Genomic DNA, 16,354 nt, shown 5'->3' on the forward strand with positions numbered 1-16,354 from the left:
TAGGGTTTGTTACAGTCACGTACATACCCAAGCTGAAGGTGGCTCTGCCTCTGCTGCTACAACAGCCATACATTTGTTTTAAATTGATATCTATACAAAGTTAACTTTCTTCAACTCCCTACCTTCTTGAAGCTCACTCTTCTATGACTTCTATGACTTTATGACCTTCTATGACTGGGTGACCAGACAGGTAGATGAGGGAAAGGCTGTTGATGTAGTCTACCTGGACTTCAGCAAGGCCTTTGACACGGTCTCCCACAGTATTCTCCTAAGGAAACTGGCAGCCCGTGGTGTGGACAGGTTCACTCTTCTCTGGGTGGAGAACTGGCTGGAGGGCCGTGCCCAGAGGGTAGTGGTTAATGGAGTTAAGTCCAGCTGGCGTCCTGTAACGAGTGGTGTCCCCCAAGGGTCAGTTTTGGGGCCCATCTTGTTTAATATCTTTATTGATGACCTAGATGAGGGAATTGAGTGTACCCTCAGTAAGTTTGCAGATGACACAAAGCTGGGAGGATGTGTCAAACTGCCTGAGGGTAGGGAGGCCCTTCAGAGGGATTTGGATAGGCTGATCAGCTGGGCTGAGCAAAATGGGATGAGGTTCAATAAGACCAAGTGCCGGGTCCTGCACTTTGGCCACAATAACCCCATGCAATGCTATAGGCTTGGGGCAGAATGGCTTGAAGAATGTAGAGAGGAAAAGGACCTGGGGGTGTTGGTTGATGCTCGGCTCAACATGAGCCGGCAGTGTGCACAGGTGGCTAAGAAGGCCAACAGCATCCTGGCCTGTATTAGAAATAGTGTAGCCAGCAGGAGCAGGGAGGTGATCATCCCCCTGTACTCAGCTCTGGTGCGGCCGCACCTCGAGTACTGTGTTCAGTTTTGGGCCCCTCACTACAAGAAGGACATTGAGGCCCTGGAGCGTGTTCAGAGAAGGGCAACAAAACTGGTGAGGGGCCTGGAGCACAAGTCTTATGAGGAGCGGCTGAGGGAGCTGGGATTGTTTAGTCTGGAGAAGAGGAGGCTCAGAGGAGACCTTATAGCACTCTACCACTTCCTGAAGGGGGGTTGTGGTGAGGAGGGGGTAGGCCTCTTCTCCCTGATAAGTAATGACAGGACGAGAGGGAATGGCCACAAGTTGCGCCAGGGAAGATTTAGATTAGACCTCAGGAAGCATTTCTTTTCTGAAAGAGTGGTCAGGCACTGGAATGGCCTGCCTAGGGAGGTGGTTGAGGCACCATCCCTAGCGCTGTTCAAGAAGCGTTTAGATGAGGTGCTTAAGGACTTAATTTAGTAGTTGGGTAGAGATAGTGATAGGAGGATGGTTGGACTAGATGATCTTATAGGTCCTTTCCAACCTTATGAACTTATGAACTTATGAACTTCAGGACACCTCAAAAGCATTACCTCTCAGAATGGCACAGTTAATTTTCTTGAGATGCAGGCAAAAGACAGTTTCTTGAGTATTAACAGTATTTCTCCAGTGTGGTTCAAGGTAGTCCTAATGAGGTCCTTTGTTGCATATGCTTCTTCAGAATGCCTTTATTTCCCACAGCTCCTGCAAGCTTGTGTTACGTGATAATGGTAAAACACAGCAAGGTCTCACTGCCTTTCAAAGTACCTGTTATTGACATCCTAATGAATTATCTAATAGCAGCAACACTGATGGTAGGATCAAATCTGTTTACTGAAACCTCTGATTAGTTTTCAGCTTACCTCAGTTGCTTTGCTCTTTCAAAATGAGTGTCTTCTGACTCAATGCTGGAAGTGCTACGTAGTTGTAGCATTGCTAGGAGGAGTTAGGCACAATAATGTGTTTTGGTGAGAGTAAAATGTTCTGGAAAGATAGTAAGTTTATTCATGCCTCCACCATCTGCTCTTCTGTATTTCTGGAACTGGGTATAATTATGTGCTGAAAAAGGATCCTTGGAATTGGCTGCTTTAAATAGGCTCACTCTCATTTTCAGATGACTTTCGTCTTTCTCTTTTCTACTAAGTTCTTCAAGAAGAATTCACCTAATCAAAAGGCAAAAAAAGCACCAGAAGTCATTTGCAGGTGGTTCCAGGACGTGAAGCAAAACCAAATGTGTTCCTATTGTATTCTACAGTACGGCTGTTCTTACCAATGTTTTGCAGCAATTCAGTTCTACACAGCTGCCTTTTTACACATCCTGGCTGCTTGTGTTGAAAAGACAGAGACACATAACAAGCAATACCATCCATCCCCTCAAATCTGAATGTTCTTCATGTTCAGTGTTATGAAAAACCTCTGGTGCTTTGTGCTTTCAAACGGGTTGAGGTGAATTGACTTAATCAAAAATTAATTCCTACTTTATGAAGAACCAGCAACTTGTAATGAAATCCATAACAAACCTTGCTTCAAATAGTGTGAGCAGCAAGGTGCCCCCAACCATCCTCCTGTGCTCTTCTCCTTAGGAAAAAGCAGCAGACTGCTGCACCTACATGACAGTCCCACTAACATCAGCTGCTTCTTAACACACAGTGCTCTGTCAGAAAAAACACTGCCTTAAGTGTGTCTAATTAGGGCACTGCAAATAAATTCTGCCTTCAGCATCAACATTGCATCACAAACAACAAGTGGCTCCATTAAAGCCTCAAGTGGCAGATTGTAATGGGAAAAACTGAGGTCTGCATACCCTGTATGTGAACCCTGCCTTGTGCATAAACATAGCTCAGGGTCATTTTGGCAAAAAGTCAGCTTATTTACGTCGACAAGCCATACAATTGTACAAACACATACTTGAGATGAACTACAGAAGAGAGTAAACGTAAACAGTAAAAAAAAAAAAAAAGAATGACTACATTATTTGCTCTTGAGAAAAGGTGAGCTTTGTTGCCTATTACCTCCCAGATTTAACCTGCTATCAAATATCACATCCTAAAGAAGTTACTGAGAAGCATTAATTTACCTGCTTTATAGGAGGAACGCACTAGAGGCCCACTAGCTGTGTAATGGAATCCAAGATCGTTTCCTACTTTTTCCCAGTACTTAAATTTTTCAGGCGTTACGTACTCCTCAACCTGAGTGAAAAGAGTTCATTTTGATCAAGTCTTGATGTAAAGAGAATGAAATAAAGACAGCACATAGTGACGTGAAACAGTTAAAGCTCAAGTTCAAAACACTACGTTCCAAAACAGATACAGCTGGAAAGTTGTTGCTTCATCATTTTCTTTGCTCTGTTTTCAAATGGTCCTTTTGCACAAGTCTTTTTTGTCCAGGTTAGTAAGAAGAAACAATGCAGTCCTACAGACCTCTTCATTAGCAAGTTGTTTCAGTGAAACAGAGAAACACAACAGAGACTCAAGCTCTGGGCAGGTTACAGAAGGAAGAAATGCAGCTGAAGCAGGAGCATCAAGGGCAGGCCTGCAGTTAGTCTTTTTTTTTCTTTCTAAAAAGACTTTTCTGCAGGGTACAGACCATACTTAAGTCTGCAAATCAAAGGCATATTTACCTTTAGGTGTCTTTTTGTTGGTTGCATGTATTGTCCCAGTGTCAAACAATCTACACCTGCTTCACGCAGTACTGTAAAAACAAATGTCCTTGTTAGTGGTTTAAGTATCACAAGGGATTGTCAGCACTGGCTAACACCCTCTGCAAGGCTGAACCTGGGTCAATGGTTTCACTCTGAACAGAGCCTGCCACCTCCACAAGCAGTAGCAGTGCACCTCATTCTGAGAGCCAAGCTGCTGCATGACCTGCTCTAGTTCAGAGGTAGAGAATAGCACTGCACTGCAGTCGTTGTCTCACTGCAGAGACAACATGCTCTTCTTTTGTTTTACTGCATCTTTAGGTCAAAGCCCTCATCTGAGGAAAAATGGATGCACATATGTACACCTGGGACTTCTCTACTGGTTCAAAAGCCTTCAATGCTGAAGTTATGAGTACTTTTCTAAGGAGATGTATAGCCAAAGGAAGCTGCCAACACCTTTTGCCAGCTTAGTTGTCAGCTAGCCTTAAGGGTGGTGCTTTGCTGTGGCTACTCTGAACAGAGATGGCTGAGGGACCAGACTCTGCATGAATAGCTCCATGTACCTCCTGGCTACATGGACTGCTCGCCCCCAAGTGAAATAAGAAGAAAAGACTGTTTTGTTTACACCATTTGCACTCACTATTACCTTGAAATCTCTGATTAGACTGACACGGTTCTGTAATACATGGGTTAAATAGCAGCACATTTACATGTTCTTTGACTCCTACCCGGATTAGAGTAACTGAATGGCTCTGAACATCCATGGCAGTGCAAACAGCCCTGAGGCTGAGCTTCACACTTCTGTATAAAATGCTGGGCAGAAAGAATGGGGAAAGCTAGGTGGGAACCAATGTGATATAGCTCCAGAGAAACTAGGCTGTATCACTGCATGCTAAATATGGGTTACTGTACACAGGACAAAGTACAGGCAGAAAACCCTTCAGCTGCATATGGGAGAAACATTGTGGGATTTATGAGTTACGCACTAACCACCGAGAACCTTTCTTAAAAATAAGCTGTGAAGAAAACATAAGAAAACTCACACTTCATCGTGGAAAACACCTGCTCATCTGTCTCGCCCAGCCCCAGCATGAGGGAGGTTTTGGAAACGACACGGGGCTGCACCTCCTTGGCGTGTTTCAGCACACGGACGGACTGCTCGAAGTTGGCTCGGGGATCGCGGACTTTCCTTTGACGTTTCCAGCACGAGGGGCAGAAGAGAGGCGAATTGAAGGCGCCGCGCAAGCTCCGTCGCGTTACATCCCCGGCGCCAGCCCGGCGGCCCAGAGTCGCGGGCGCGGGCGCCCTCTGCTGGCGGGCGGCGGGCAGGGCGGCGCCGCGCGGGGCATGCTGGGAGCCGCGGCCCCGCGCCATTTCTGAGCCCGGCGCGGCCCGGCCGTCCCTTTCACAAAACCCCTTTCCCACTGCGTTCCGCTTCCATTTACACACGCTGTTCTTGCTTACCTCTGTAATTCTGGAACCGTTTCCACGTTGTGGGCGTACACATCCAGCCCCGACAGCGCTACCTTCTCCACCGCGTTAAGGTCCCCTCGAAAATCGGGAGTAAGGCATTCCACGAGAATTTTGGAGTTCCTGAAAAACAGAAACTGGAGATGAGCACTTCCGCGGGCTTGTTATCACTGTTGGTAAACGTTCAGGGGAGCAAGAACCAAACGTAACCGAAGCAATGACACTCTGACAAAGCAGAGTGAAGCTAATGGGGGGAATATACAGCTAAAACAGCAGATTTCTGCAAATACTGATGTTGCTTTTTTGTTCAAACAAAACATAATGTGTTTAATTCCTGATCTCACTGATGTGAGCTGAAACAGAATGAAGGTCAAAGCGTTCTTTACAGTCTTTCACATTTGCTGTCTAGCTGTGATATTTTTGTGTTGGTCACAGGTTAATGCACAAGGTTTTGAATACTATTTAATAGCTCTGAAATACAGAGATGTATTTCTGACCTGACACGTGGTCAAAAAAAGGAAAAAAATCCAGGGTTTAGCTTTAAATAAACCCAAGCTAAACTAGAAATGCATTCCAACTCAAAATACCCTTGGACCATTATACCAAAAATATGAATAGTGGGGAAAAAAGGGCACACAAACAAGCTGAAGGCACGCTTTTCTATTTGTATGGCCCCTGAAATAATCCAGCTAAAGGCAATTGTGACCTCCATGCCATAACACGTGCTGCGATTTAAGCTGGCAGGCAGCTCAGCACCACGCAGTGGTTTGCTCACTCCTGCACTCCCAGTGGGATGGGGGAAAGAACTGAATAAAAACCAACAAAGTAGAACTCATGGGTTGAGATAAAACCGTTCACTAGGATAAAAAGGATAATAATTAGGATAAATACATATATGTATATGACAAGTGATGCAGAAGCAATTGCTTATCACTTCCTGACTGACGGCCAGCTAGCCCCCAAGTAGCAGAAGAGAGCGAGATGAACTCCCACCCCTTCAGAACTCCTTCTGCTTGATGTTGGATGGCATGGAACATCCCTTCAGCCAGTTTAGGTCAGCTGTCCTAATTCTGTTCCCACCCAGCTCTGCGGGCCCTTCTCTAAGAATGGCCTTGGCTCTATCCAATGCTACAGGCAAAAAAAATAGCAGGCAACTATAAACACGTGTTATTGTTTTTCTCCTGGAACCAAAACATAGGATCATACCAGACCCTCTGAAGAAAACAATACCATCCCAGCTGAAACTAAGATACCACACTCTAAAGTTTTAATAACAACAGTAACACGTGATTTATGTACCTTTCTTTCAGATGGGAGACTGTCTTGGCAAAGTGTTCTGCTCCACCATCAGGCATATCTGGAAGCATTTCAATTATTCAGTTAACCTTTCTGTTCAAGAAATGCGTTCACTTATTAGCAGAGACATAAAAAAATGCAGAGTCACAAATCTGAACTAATTTAGTTGTTAGTCAAAGATAAAACTCATCACACTGCTTATGCCAAAGGTTTGCAACAGATACTCTACCAAGCCTCACTCTACACACAGACTAAATATCATTTAGAGCAGACTTTGAACGTTTATTCCATATTCACTTGTTTTTGTGGGTTCACTGTCAGCCTAAGAAAAAAAAATGACTTTACCCACTTCTGTTTTTTATCTGAGAAGCTGTCCTACAAAAAAACTAAAACATATCCAATTAAGCATTATTGCTCTTTTCTTATAAGCCACTTCGAAGCTACTGGACTTTCACCTGAAGTAGACTGAAGAGTCCTTACAACAGATTTTCTCATGTATGTGGTGTCACCACAAAAGAGCAACTAAAACCACAGAACAAAAAGTATTCAGTATAATTTATTCCAGGTGTAGCTTTTGGAAACAAGCTCTGCAATAGCAGTGTATGAATGGGATTCTTTTTCAATCAAGTAGTAGAACATAGCGCATATACTTTGCGAAAAGAAAAAAGTTCTAACAATATTTTATTAACTACTGTACCTTTTTAGATCTCATTGCTACGTACAACTATGTGAAAGGAGGCTGGAGGGAGGAAGGTGCTGGTCTCTTTTTTCAGGTGACATGAGGCATTGGCCTCAAGTTGTGCCAGTGGAGGTTGAGACTGGTGACTGGAAAAGTTATCGGTGGAAAGGGTGAAATGGCATTGGGACAGGCTGCCTGGGGAAGGGTGGAGTCCACCACTTGTGTGGATGTGGGGACAAGTATTAACAGGGGACTCATCGTGTTAGTTGGATGGTTGTATTTGACCACAGATAACTTAGGTTGGAAATGATCATTTTCAGAGCGTGACTTCTATTGTATTTTACCAGGTAGAGAGAGATACTAAGAATATGTAGAAACTTCCTGAAGTTTCAGCACTGTTGACTCATTTCAAAGAAGAATTCCCAACAAGTGCACTGAACCTACACTGGAAGACATTAGTATCAGCATACGAACCGTCTCTGTCCACGGATGTCAGTACAACGTAATCCAAGCCCCACTCAGCAATAGCTTTTGCAGTGTTGTAAGGCTCATCGGGATCCAGTGGAGGTGGATTTTTCGCTGTCTTCACTGAACAAAATCTGCAACCTCTAGTGCAGGTGTCTCCCATCAGCTGGAATAAAAAAGGCATTCCTGCATTTACATTTTACACATGACTATTGCTCATCCAAGAAACAGCTGCATATGCTATGTGAGACCATCTCGGTACTAAAGAGATGAGGACAGTGATTTCCTGTACATTTCACATACAACCCACACCACTTCAGCAGAGATTGCCACATATCCAATAATATGCTACAAACACCTCAAAGAGCAATACAGTACTTGAGAAATAGTTGATGGCTTACCATAATAGTAGCTGTAGCTGTAGCATATTCACCACCCCCCCAGCATTCCCCAATGTTGGGGCAACGTGCTTCCTCACATACCTGAAATTAAACAGACAGTAATGTACTATATTCAGCACTAGCTTACAAATAATCCTAATTCCATCTGTGATAAATGAGATTAACAGTTATATGTTCTTATATATTAAGTCAGCAGCACAGCTAGGAAGAAAATAATTGCTTCCTAGCATCCATTTCCATTCTTTACCTCTACTGACTAAGCCCAGAGCCAACAACTGCTCAGCTGAGTAACTGCCTTATTAGCACAAATTGTCATCAGCATTTTAAATGTACAAATCTCACAAGATACTATATTCACAAGAACCATGATAACTCTTGCTCCAAAAAAAAAAAAAACCAAAAAACGCCACAAACCAGACAACCACACAGAAAAAAAAGCTCTTCATGCACACCTACCACTTTTTTTTTCATCATCTTGTGGGTATATTTAATCAAACGGAAATTTCTACAATTCTTTTTCCTGCAAAATATGTATATGACTCTGAAGCTGCGTGCATTTCCATTACCAATAGTCACAATTAGCATCTTCAAATCTCCTTGATGATGCAAGCAGTAAATACCAATATTTAAAATCACAGCAGAAAAAACATAGAATTCTCTACTCTTTTTCATTTTTGCCTGTGGTAAATTTTACCCTTAAAAATGAAAAAGAAAAAACAAATCAGCACTAGGTTTGAGTTCAGTATCAAAGACCATGCAAGATGTAATTTCTACCTGCCCTCCACAAAAGCAGACATACAAACAAAAAACCATTGTCATTTCTACAAGAAAACTTGGTTTGATACTAGATTTACCGTGTGCAGATTTAAACTTCTCAAGGTATTTTTCAGTTTATTGTAATTCTTGCCCATGGGAATCTCTGTTTTCAGCCATGGAGGAAGTCGTAGCCTAAACAAAAATCAAACAAATGTAAACATTAATAATTATTTACATGGTAAGTTTCCATTAATTTCATATATCCACTGCCATGCATTCCATATCCCAGTGAGGAAGGGTTCCCTGAATACTGATACAGCTCAGTGACAGGAATTAATATCACTTGTGGTCATAACGGACTTCTCCCTTCCATACTTATCACCATCCCAGTATTCAAAAGTAGAAATTGGTTGTCCTAGGAAGGCTTAAGATCATTAACTGTAGTGATGGGATTTCTTAGTACAATAGTAAGGAATGCAACAATTAATGACAATGTAAATTACACAACTATCAAGAAGCCTGATCAAATGTATAAGAGGAAATATACTTCATTTCAAGTATTTTTTAACTTATTCTGCACTGTGTCCATTTATAGTTTGGTACAGCACAAGCACTCAAGTGAGAAAACACCATATCTTAAAGTTTTGTCACATATTCAAAGTTAACACTGGGTTTTTCCTATGAGAAATCAAATTGGCAAGCCAATACAACAGAATTCAGTAAAAGGACACTGTGTATACTCTGTAGTTAATACATGCAAGAAACTGCATGGAAGCAACTCCAGTAGTTTCTAATTACATTTACCTTTCTCCTTTCTGACGCTTTAAATTGCCTTTATACTCAGCCCACGTACTCTTGTCTGCCAAATCTCCAGATACAAAGTCTTGTAAGCCTGGTCCATTTTGGAGGAGTTTTTTTGTCTCTTCAGGCAAAGAACTTGACGTTCCATACTGGTTACACACGTGGCAATCTGACACCTAAAAAAAAAAAAAAAAGCAACAAATTATGATTTACTAAATTATAAATCAATTATTGTTTTATATTAAAGAACCATTAGTCCTTTTGGTGGTTTTACACTCTGATACAGACTTTGCACTAGCCTGCATTTATGCTAAACACATATATTCTCTTTACATCATGGAAGACAGAGAAAAAGAACAATCTACTCCCAGATATCTTAGTATCAAGCTAAATAATCAGTTATTGATACAAGTATCACCTTATGGACTAAGTTCTGCTTTTGAGGCTAAGACTGAGATTTAGACATAAACTGTCAAGTCGGTTACAGAAACGTACTAGTTCAATGTGAAACCGACCTCAGCGAGAGAAACGCAGCACCCCAGGCACCACCAAGAACAGCCCGGCCCTACCGGCCCCACTCCCTCCGCTCAGCTATTTATGGCCATTGCCGAGACCCCTCCGTGTGAGGCCGCCCCGCGCCTTTAACCCAACCACCGGCGGAGCCCTCAGCCGCGCAAGCGCTCTCCCGGCCGCGGCGCCCACCCACCCGTACGCGGCGCCCCAGCAGCGGTGGCGGCAGACGCCGTGCGGCGACGGCGGCACCGCGGCATCCCGCGGGCAGCAGCGACATAGTGACGCCCACCACCGCCGCCGCCCCGCTCGACGCTCTCGGCGCTCGGCCGTTCGCGCGCGTCGGGGCTCTTCTGCTCTCGCCTCTCAGACGGCGGCCCCGGCGCGATGACGTCAGTAGCCCGCGCCCGGCTACAAGAGCGTGGTGACGTCACGCACCGCCCCTTTCGGCGCCGCCCGCTGCCAGGTGAGCCGAGGCCCGGCGGCCGCATCCGGCACCATCTGCGGCGGTCGGGCCCCGCGTCGCCCCGCCGCGCTGCGGGCGGGTTCCCGGAGCTGCGGTAGCACCGCTGCCGCGATCTGAGCGCGGCCCGAGCGGGGAAGCCGCCGGGATGGCGCTTTCTCCGGCGTCCCCCCATCCCCGCCACGGGTGTAGGCCGGGCCGCGCTGTGGGGACCTCGGGAGCCCTCCTTATAGGGGCTGCGTGCGGGCGGCGGCGGTAGAGGGTCGGGAGCCCCCGTGGCTCCGCCGTTGCGGCCCGCAGGGTACAATGGGCTTTTCCTCTCGGCCTTTAGCGTGTGGTTGTCGTTTGCAGAATGAAGACCATCCTCAGCAACCAGACCGTGGACATCCCCGAACAAGGTATGTGGGCGTGCTCCTGGGAGGCCCGTCCTGCTGCCGGCCTCGCAGCGGTAACGTGTGCGTTTGTCTGTGCTCGGATTGCAGTCACCGTGTCCCTGAAGGGCCGCACCGTCATCGTGAAGGGTCCTCGGGGGACTCTGCGGAGAGACTTCAACCACATCAATGTGGAGCTGTCCCTCCTGGGAAAGAAGCGCAGGAAGGTGAGTGTTTCTCTCATTGCCCATGGAGTGGCACGACCAGTTTAAAGGCCTGGAAGAGTGTAGGAACTGCAACCAGGTGCTTTCTGGTTGTCTTTTTCTCTGCAAATGAGTTTCTTTATGTTTTCTGGGAGAAGTTGGTCTTCTTGGGCTCCATGGCAGTCCTGAAGTTCCTTTCTATCTTGCAATGACTTTGATGGTTTTCCTGTGTAATCGCAGTTGTAATTGTTGGGAAGAGGCTTATCTGTTGTATGCTGTTTTATAGCCTGGCATGTTTTAATTGGGTAAAAGTAATTCAGAGCATTTAGTTTTTAGAATTGGCAAGTTACGTCGAGAGGGATGATTCTCTGATAGGTGAGTAATGTTTTCACATGGTGTTAGGGTTTTCAAGGAAAAAAAAAAGGAAAAAATGACCAATTTTGGTAACTTCTAGTAGGTTTTTACTGTCAGAAGAGCTCTGGATCCTATCTCTGTGTAATTGAGAAAACTGATAGCTTGCGTAAGTAGACTGACATCAGAACATCTAGTTTAGCATATAGAGTTGGATACCACATCCTCTCAGTTAAGGCTTAGTAACCTTCCTGGTCTGGCTGTCCTAGATTCTCTGGAGGTTTGTTACTGATGGGACAAAAGGAAGAAGAAAAAAGAAGAAAACTTGTGCATTGGAGGTTCATGACGAGGCTGGAGCTCTGTGGGCATTTAACAGTCTTTCAAAGAAATGAAATATTTTTCTACTTTTAATAGTTTACCTGAATTTCTCATTCTCAATTTGTCACAAAACCACTTTATTTATAGTACTGGAATGTAACATAGCTTTGTTGTTATTTCTTTCTGCGTAGCTGCGTGTTGACAAGTGGTGGGGTAACAGAAAGGAGCTGGCGACAGTTCGTACAATCTGCAGCCATGTGCAGAACATGATAAAGGGTGTCACGCTGGTGAGTTTTATTTTGAAATGGCATTTTGGGGCAAAAGTGAGCAGGCTTTTACTTGAATGAGAGCTTTTCTAAGCGTATCAGTTATTGCATGTGTATGTGTGCAGCTTTTCTTTTTTTCTCTTTGGACGTCAGGTGGAGGAAGACACGAACAATAAGGAAGTTTCTTGGGCTCAGTGTCTTGTCCTTACTGGGAAACTGTCTTCAGTATATTTCATTCTTAAATTTACCCCGTGAGCTTGATGAGTCTGTTCTCCTTTCTGGCTGTGTTGTGATTTGCTGATGTCCTTTATCCTAGGGCTTCCGTTACAAGATGAGGTCGGTGTACGCTCACTTCCCAATTAATGTAGTTATACAGGATAATGGCTCACTTGTGGAGATCCGAAACTTTCTGGGGGAGAAGTACATTCGCAGGGTGCGCATGAGGCCAGGTGAGTGCATCCAGGTGCTGTACTTGGCTATTTCTAACAGGAGCTTCTGAAGTATTTCCTTTCAGTACTGCCACTGATAGCAAGAGTGGAAGATTTACTGAAAGCTGCATTTTTCAGTCTGTCTGAATTTAGGTGACCTTATAATGCATTTACTGCTGTTTAGAGTTATGGTTAAGAACAGTTTTGTAATGTATCCTTGGTAACGTAAAATTTAAAGCTAGTTATTGCAGTAGGAGTTGATGATCCCAGTGTTAATTTCATTGTTGTTAGATCTTTGCAGTGTTCGTTAGTGTAAATTTCTGGTGCTCAATTTTAGAACGGTGTTTCTGTTTTAAATGTTGTAAGTCATCTAATTTCACACACATTTAAAGAGTTTTATTTTAATTTTGTAATTAGCTAGGAGCATATCTCAGTTTTCATCTTAGCCGTTAGCTCTGTGTACTTGGGATTTAGCAAGAAGCCTAACAAGGCAAACATCTAAAGGACCTTGTTAAGCTTTTACAAGGAATCATACAATCTTTATGGTTGGAAAAATTCTCTTAAGATTGTCTAGTCCAACCTACCACCAATATTGACAACTAAACCATGTCCCTAATGAGAACATCTATCCTTTCCTTAAGCAGCACCGGGGCCAGAGACTGCAGTGCTTCATGGGCAGCATGTTACAATTCCTCACCACTCTTTCTCAGAAGAAATATATCCAGCCTGAACCCAGGCTCGGACAGTTTCATACCTGGCAAAGAGTAGAGCCCAAATGAAACTATTATATGATCCTGTGGTACCTGGAGCAGTGTGTGGATGGGACCTTGGGACTGTCTCTGTTTTTCTGAGTAATCGCTCATTTTCAAACTGCTGCTGGAAGTGTTATGCAGAAAATGGGAACATTTGAGTTCACAGGCACACTTTGTTACCCAAGTGTATTGGAGTTAGCACCTTGAAATGTCCCAGAGCTCTCAAACATAGCCAGTTATTGGTCAAAGGAGTACAACTGAACTGTGATTGGGTACAGGGCACCTCATACCACACTGGAGGCAATTGTGGTCCTGCCTCAAGTAGACGTGTCACATTAAGAGGGATCTCTGCCTACTAAAGTACTGGAGATCTTCAGTAAGTAGGAAGTCAGCAGACACCAAGACAATTGAACCAGTCATTAACGTTGTTACAAACTATGGAGGGGGAAAAAAAAAAGGTGGGAGCATATAACACATTTCAGAAACACAGTTGTCTTGAGATTTTCCAGATTATTTTTTTATACTTCCACTGCTGATGAAGGTGTGTCTGTGACAGATGGCATTTCTGAGTGCATGTAGGTGAAGCATCAGACCATGTGGAGTTGATAACAGGGGCTTTGCCGTTTACGGCATAGCATTAAATGTGAGCTTGACTGCTGTACTTAATTTTCTTTAAATCAGCATTTTATTCAAAGATAGGTGTTAGTGAAGTGTTAGCTTAACACCCACTTACTAAGCAAATCAAGCTGTAGAATCTATACTTGTGATCAAGCTGTAGAATCTATACTTGTGTTAGTGAAGTGTTAGCTTAACACCCACTTACTAAGCAAATCAAGCTGTAGAATCTATACTTGTGATACTTTATTTGCAAGTGGAAATTTTCTGTTAGATTCCTAACTGCGGTAGTGCTTGTCCCTTAGAAATGTTTCCATTGTTTCTTTTATACACGTGGTGCTTAACGTGGTGGAAGACAGGGTTATTTTTCAGTGGCTTGAGCATGGTTTGTATCTGGTTTTGTTCATGAAGGTAAGAATGTAGAAAATGGCACCACCTAGCTGACAGTTATGTTGGCACATTCTCCAGCTTATGCACTGTGTTGGTGATTAGTGCTGTAATTCAGTAACGTGCCAGTTGTGATCTGGATTGAAAGCAAGTAATCTTTGCGTGTCCTCTCCCAACAGTTCCAATAATCTTGGAAGGGTTTTGGGAGGGCTGTTTAAAGTTGTAGAGGCTCATTTATTATTTAGAGTTAAGAAGAGCCTGGATCCACGAATTGGGACCTGAGTGCTGGATCTTCAGTACGTGCTTATTGTATGCACTGGTAACGAGTGTGTGCCTTTTCCTTTCTGTAGGTGTTTCCTGTGCAGTATCTCAAGCCCAGAAAGATGAGCTGATCCTTGAAGGGAATGACATTGAATTGGTCTCCAATTCAGGTTTGTGAAGTGGTTGCAAGGGAAAATGTCGTGATGTGGTCAGGTTTATCAGGTGATATCAGTTTAGCAAACTATTTCTGTCTTTTTTATTCAATGCTGAAGTAAATGACAACTCAGGTGTTTTTGCCCCATGTTCCCAAGATAGGCTGAGTGAAATGCATTCTTTTTTATTGAGAACTCATGTGATTTCAAGTTGATAATTCCCTTCTCCAAGTGATAATTTTCTTCGTGGAAGTACTGGAGATGCTCTGTGCTTGGATCTCTTACACTAGTGGTTTTGTTTTGTTCACAGCTGCCTTGATCCAGCAAGCCACTACAGTCAAGAACAAAGATATCAGGAAATTCTTGGACGGAATCTACGTCTCTGAGAAAGGAACAGTACAGCAGGCAGATGAGTAAAACTCTTAGCAGGTCGGTGTCATCCTACATGGATTGGCATTGTTCTGTACATTAATATGCTGTGTTTGTCAGGTGTGTTCACCTCATCCTGAGGACAAGCATGGCTCCTTAGCTTGCATCTTAAAGTCTGACTTAGAGAATGTGGGAGCTGGGAGCAGTAGGAATGTGAGATAGTGTGTGTGAGAAGCAAATGTCTGGAGATGGTGACTTGAACTGGGGCGTGACAAAGTCTTACTATTTCAAAAGGACAGTGGTTTATCACTACAGGGATGGAGTTTTATAAAGCTTCTTTATATTCTGAAACTTCATATCACTTGGCAGCAACTTAATATCTCTAATAACATTGTTTTATGCTGCAGTTGGGATAAACATCTAACCGAAGTGTAGTATTTCTATAGCGTGAATGCTAGTTCTGATGACAGTTGAGAACTGAAAACCAACTGACTGGGGATGAAAGAGCAATTTCCAGTTATTTACAGAGAAAACTTTTCTTAGACTAAAGCTCTTTCTAGTTATACACTGGCTTTCCTTTTATTTTTTCTCTCTAAATTAAGTAACAAAAAAAAAAAGGATAACCCTTCATATGGTAGGGTCTTCTGCATAGTTTATGTAAATGCCTGTAAACAAAAGTCAGAGTGACAAATAGTTGTCAGTGTAAGCTTGTTAGTGGCATTGAGCACAAGCATTTGGTGTTGGTTTAAGAATTTTAACTAGAGGAATTTGATGCATTTCAGATATGTATGGTTCCAGATGTGGTATAAGAAAATAACTTGTGTAGGATGAGACAGGCTGAGTTGCATTTAAGATAAACGTGTGCCTTTTGAGCCAGACAGAGGATCCTGATGAAGTGAATTTCATAAACCAAATCTTGTTAGCAGCAGCTGGATACCAGCTGCTTGAGGGCTACTGAACAAATGATGGCTAGTGCTCCTCAGGGTTCCCTAAGAAATTCCTTAAAAACTTCTCTCTTTGCTGTGTGCAGTTTTGAGTATTTACTTATTTTCAAGTAATCTTGTCTGAATAAGTTGGGCAAATTTCTTGGAGCTATTAATTTTTGTTTTGCATTGAAACTAAAAGAAAAATGGACTTCATTCTTATGTCCATAAACTTTTGAATTTTGCGTTTGCATTGCAAGGTGAAGCTTTTTTAAAAGCTCTTTTAACTTTTTATTTACAGTTGTCTGGGTCCTGAAAAAAAAAAAAAAACCCAAACCAAAACATGAGATGGCATATCAGCACGTACTGGATTGACATCTGATACGAAAACTGAATAAGATCAAAGGTTTAATAAAATAAAACATATTTCATATCTTGGCCTCTTTTTTTTTTTTTTTTTTAAGAACTAAATGATGATGCTGTGAACCCACTCAAGATCTTCATAATTTGGAGAAGCAGATTGTTACAGTCATGGTAAACAGCTCAGTGCTCTTGTGTTTGTAGCCTTGTGCAGTGTTATTGCTCTCTGAATGTTCAGATAGACAGGAGTCTGACGGACTGGAATCCTCATG

General features: G+C 43.2%; 2 protein-coding genes across 2 annotated transcripts; one reads left to right on the forward strand and one right to left on the reverse strand.

Moving 5' to 3' along the window:
• Positions 1–1,463: 1,463 nt before the first annotated feature.
• On the reverse strand, positions 1,464–10,501 carry LIAS (lipoic acid synthetase). The gene is made up of 11 exons (XM_065736197.1): positions 10,073–10,501; positions 9,357–9,529; positions 8,651–8,744; positions 7,797–7,877; positions 7,405–7,561; positions 6,255–6,312; positions 4,950–5,078; positions 4,529–4,674; positions 3,468–3,538; positions 2,925–3,036; positions 1,464–2,010 (listed from the first exon to the last, which is right to left on the reverse strand). The coding sequence occupies exons 1-11, from the start codon at positions 10,499–10,501 to the stop codon at positions 1,958–1,960; spliced, it is 1,503 nt and encodes a 500-aa protein (XP_065592269.1). The 3' UTR covers positions 1,464–1,957.
• RPL9 (ribosomal protein L9) lies at positions 10,295–14,873 on the forward strand. The gene is made up of 7 exons (XM_065737133.1): positions 10,295–10,329; positions 10,678–10,724; positions 10,809–10,924; positions 11,761–11,856; positions 12,152–12,284; positions 14,368–14,448; positions 14,741–14,873. The coding sequence occupies exons 2-7, from the start codon at positions 10,679–10,681 to the stop codon at positions 14,845–14,847; spliced, it is 579 nt and encodes a 192-aa protein (XP_065593205.1). The 5' UTR covers positions 10,295–10,329; position 10,678; the 3' UTR covers positions 14,848–14,873.
• The last annotated feature ends 1,481 nt before the right edge of the window (positions 14,874–16,354 follow it).

Source organism: Cyrtonyx montezumae, unplaced genomic scaffold (genome assembly GCF_038088225.1).
Source record: "Cyrtonyx montezumae isolate F1298 unplaced genomic scaffold, pur_monq_1.0 scaffold_2, whole genome shotgun sequence".
In the NCBI taxonomy this organism is placed as follows: Eukaryota; Metazoa; Chordata; class Aves; order Galliformes; family Odontophoridae; genus Cyrtonyx; species Cyrtonyx montezumae.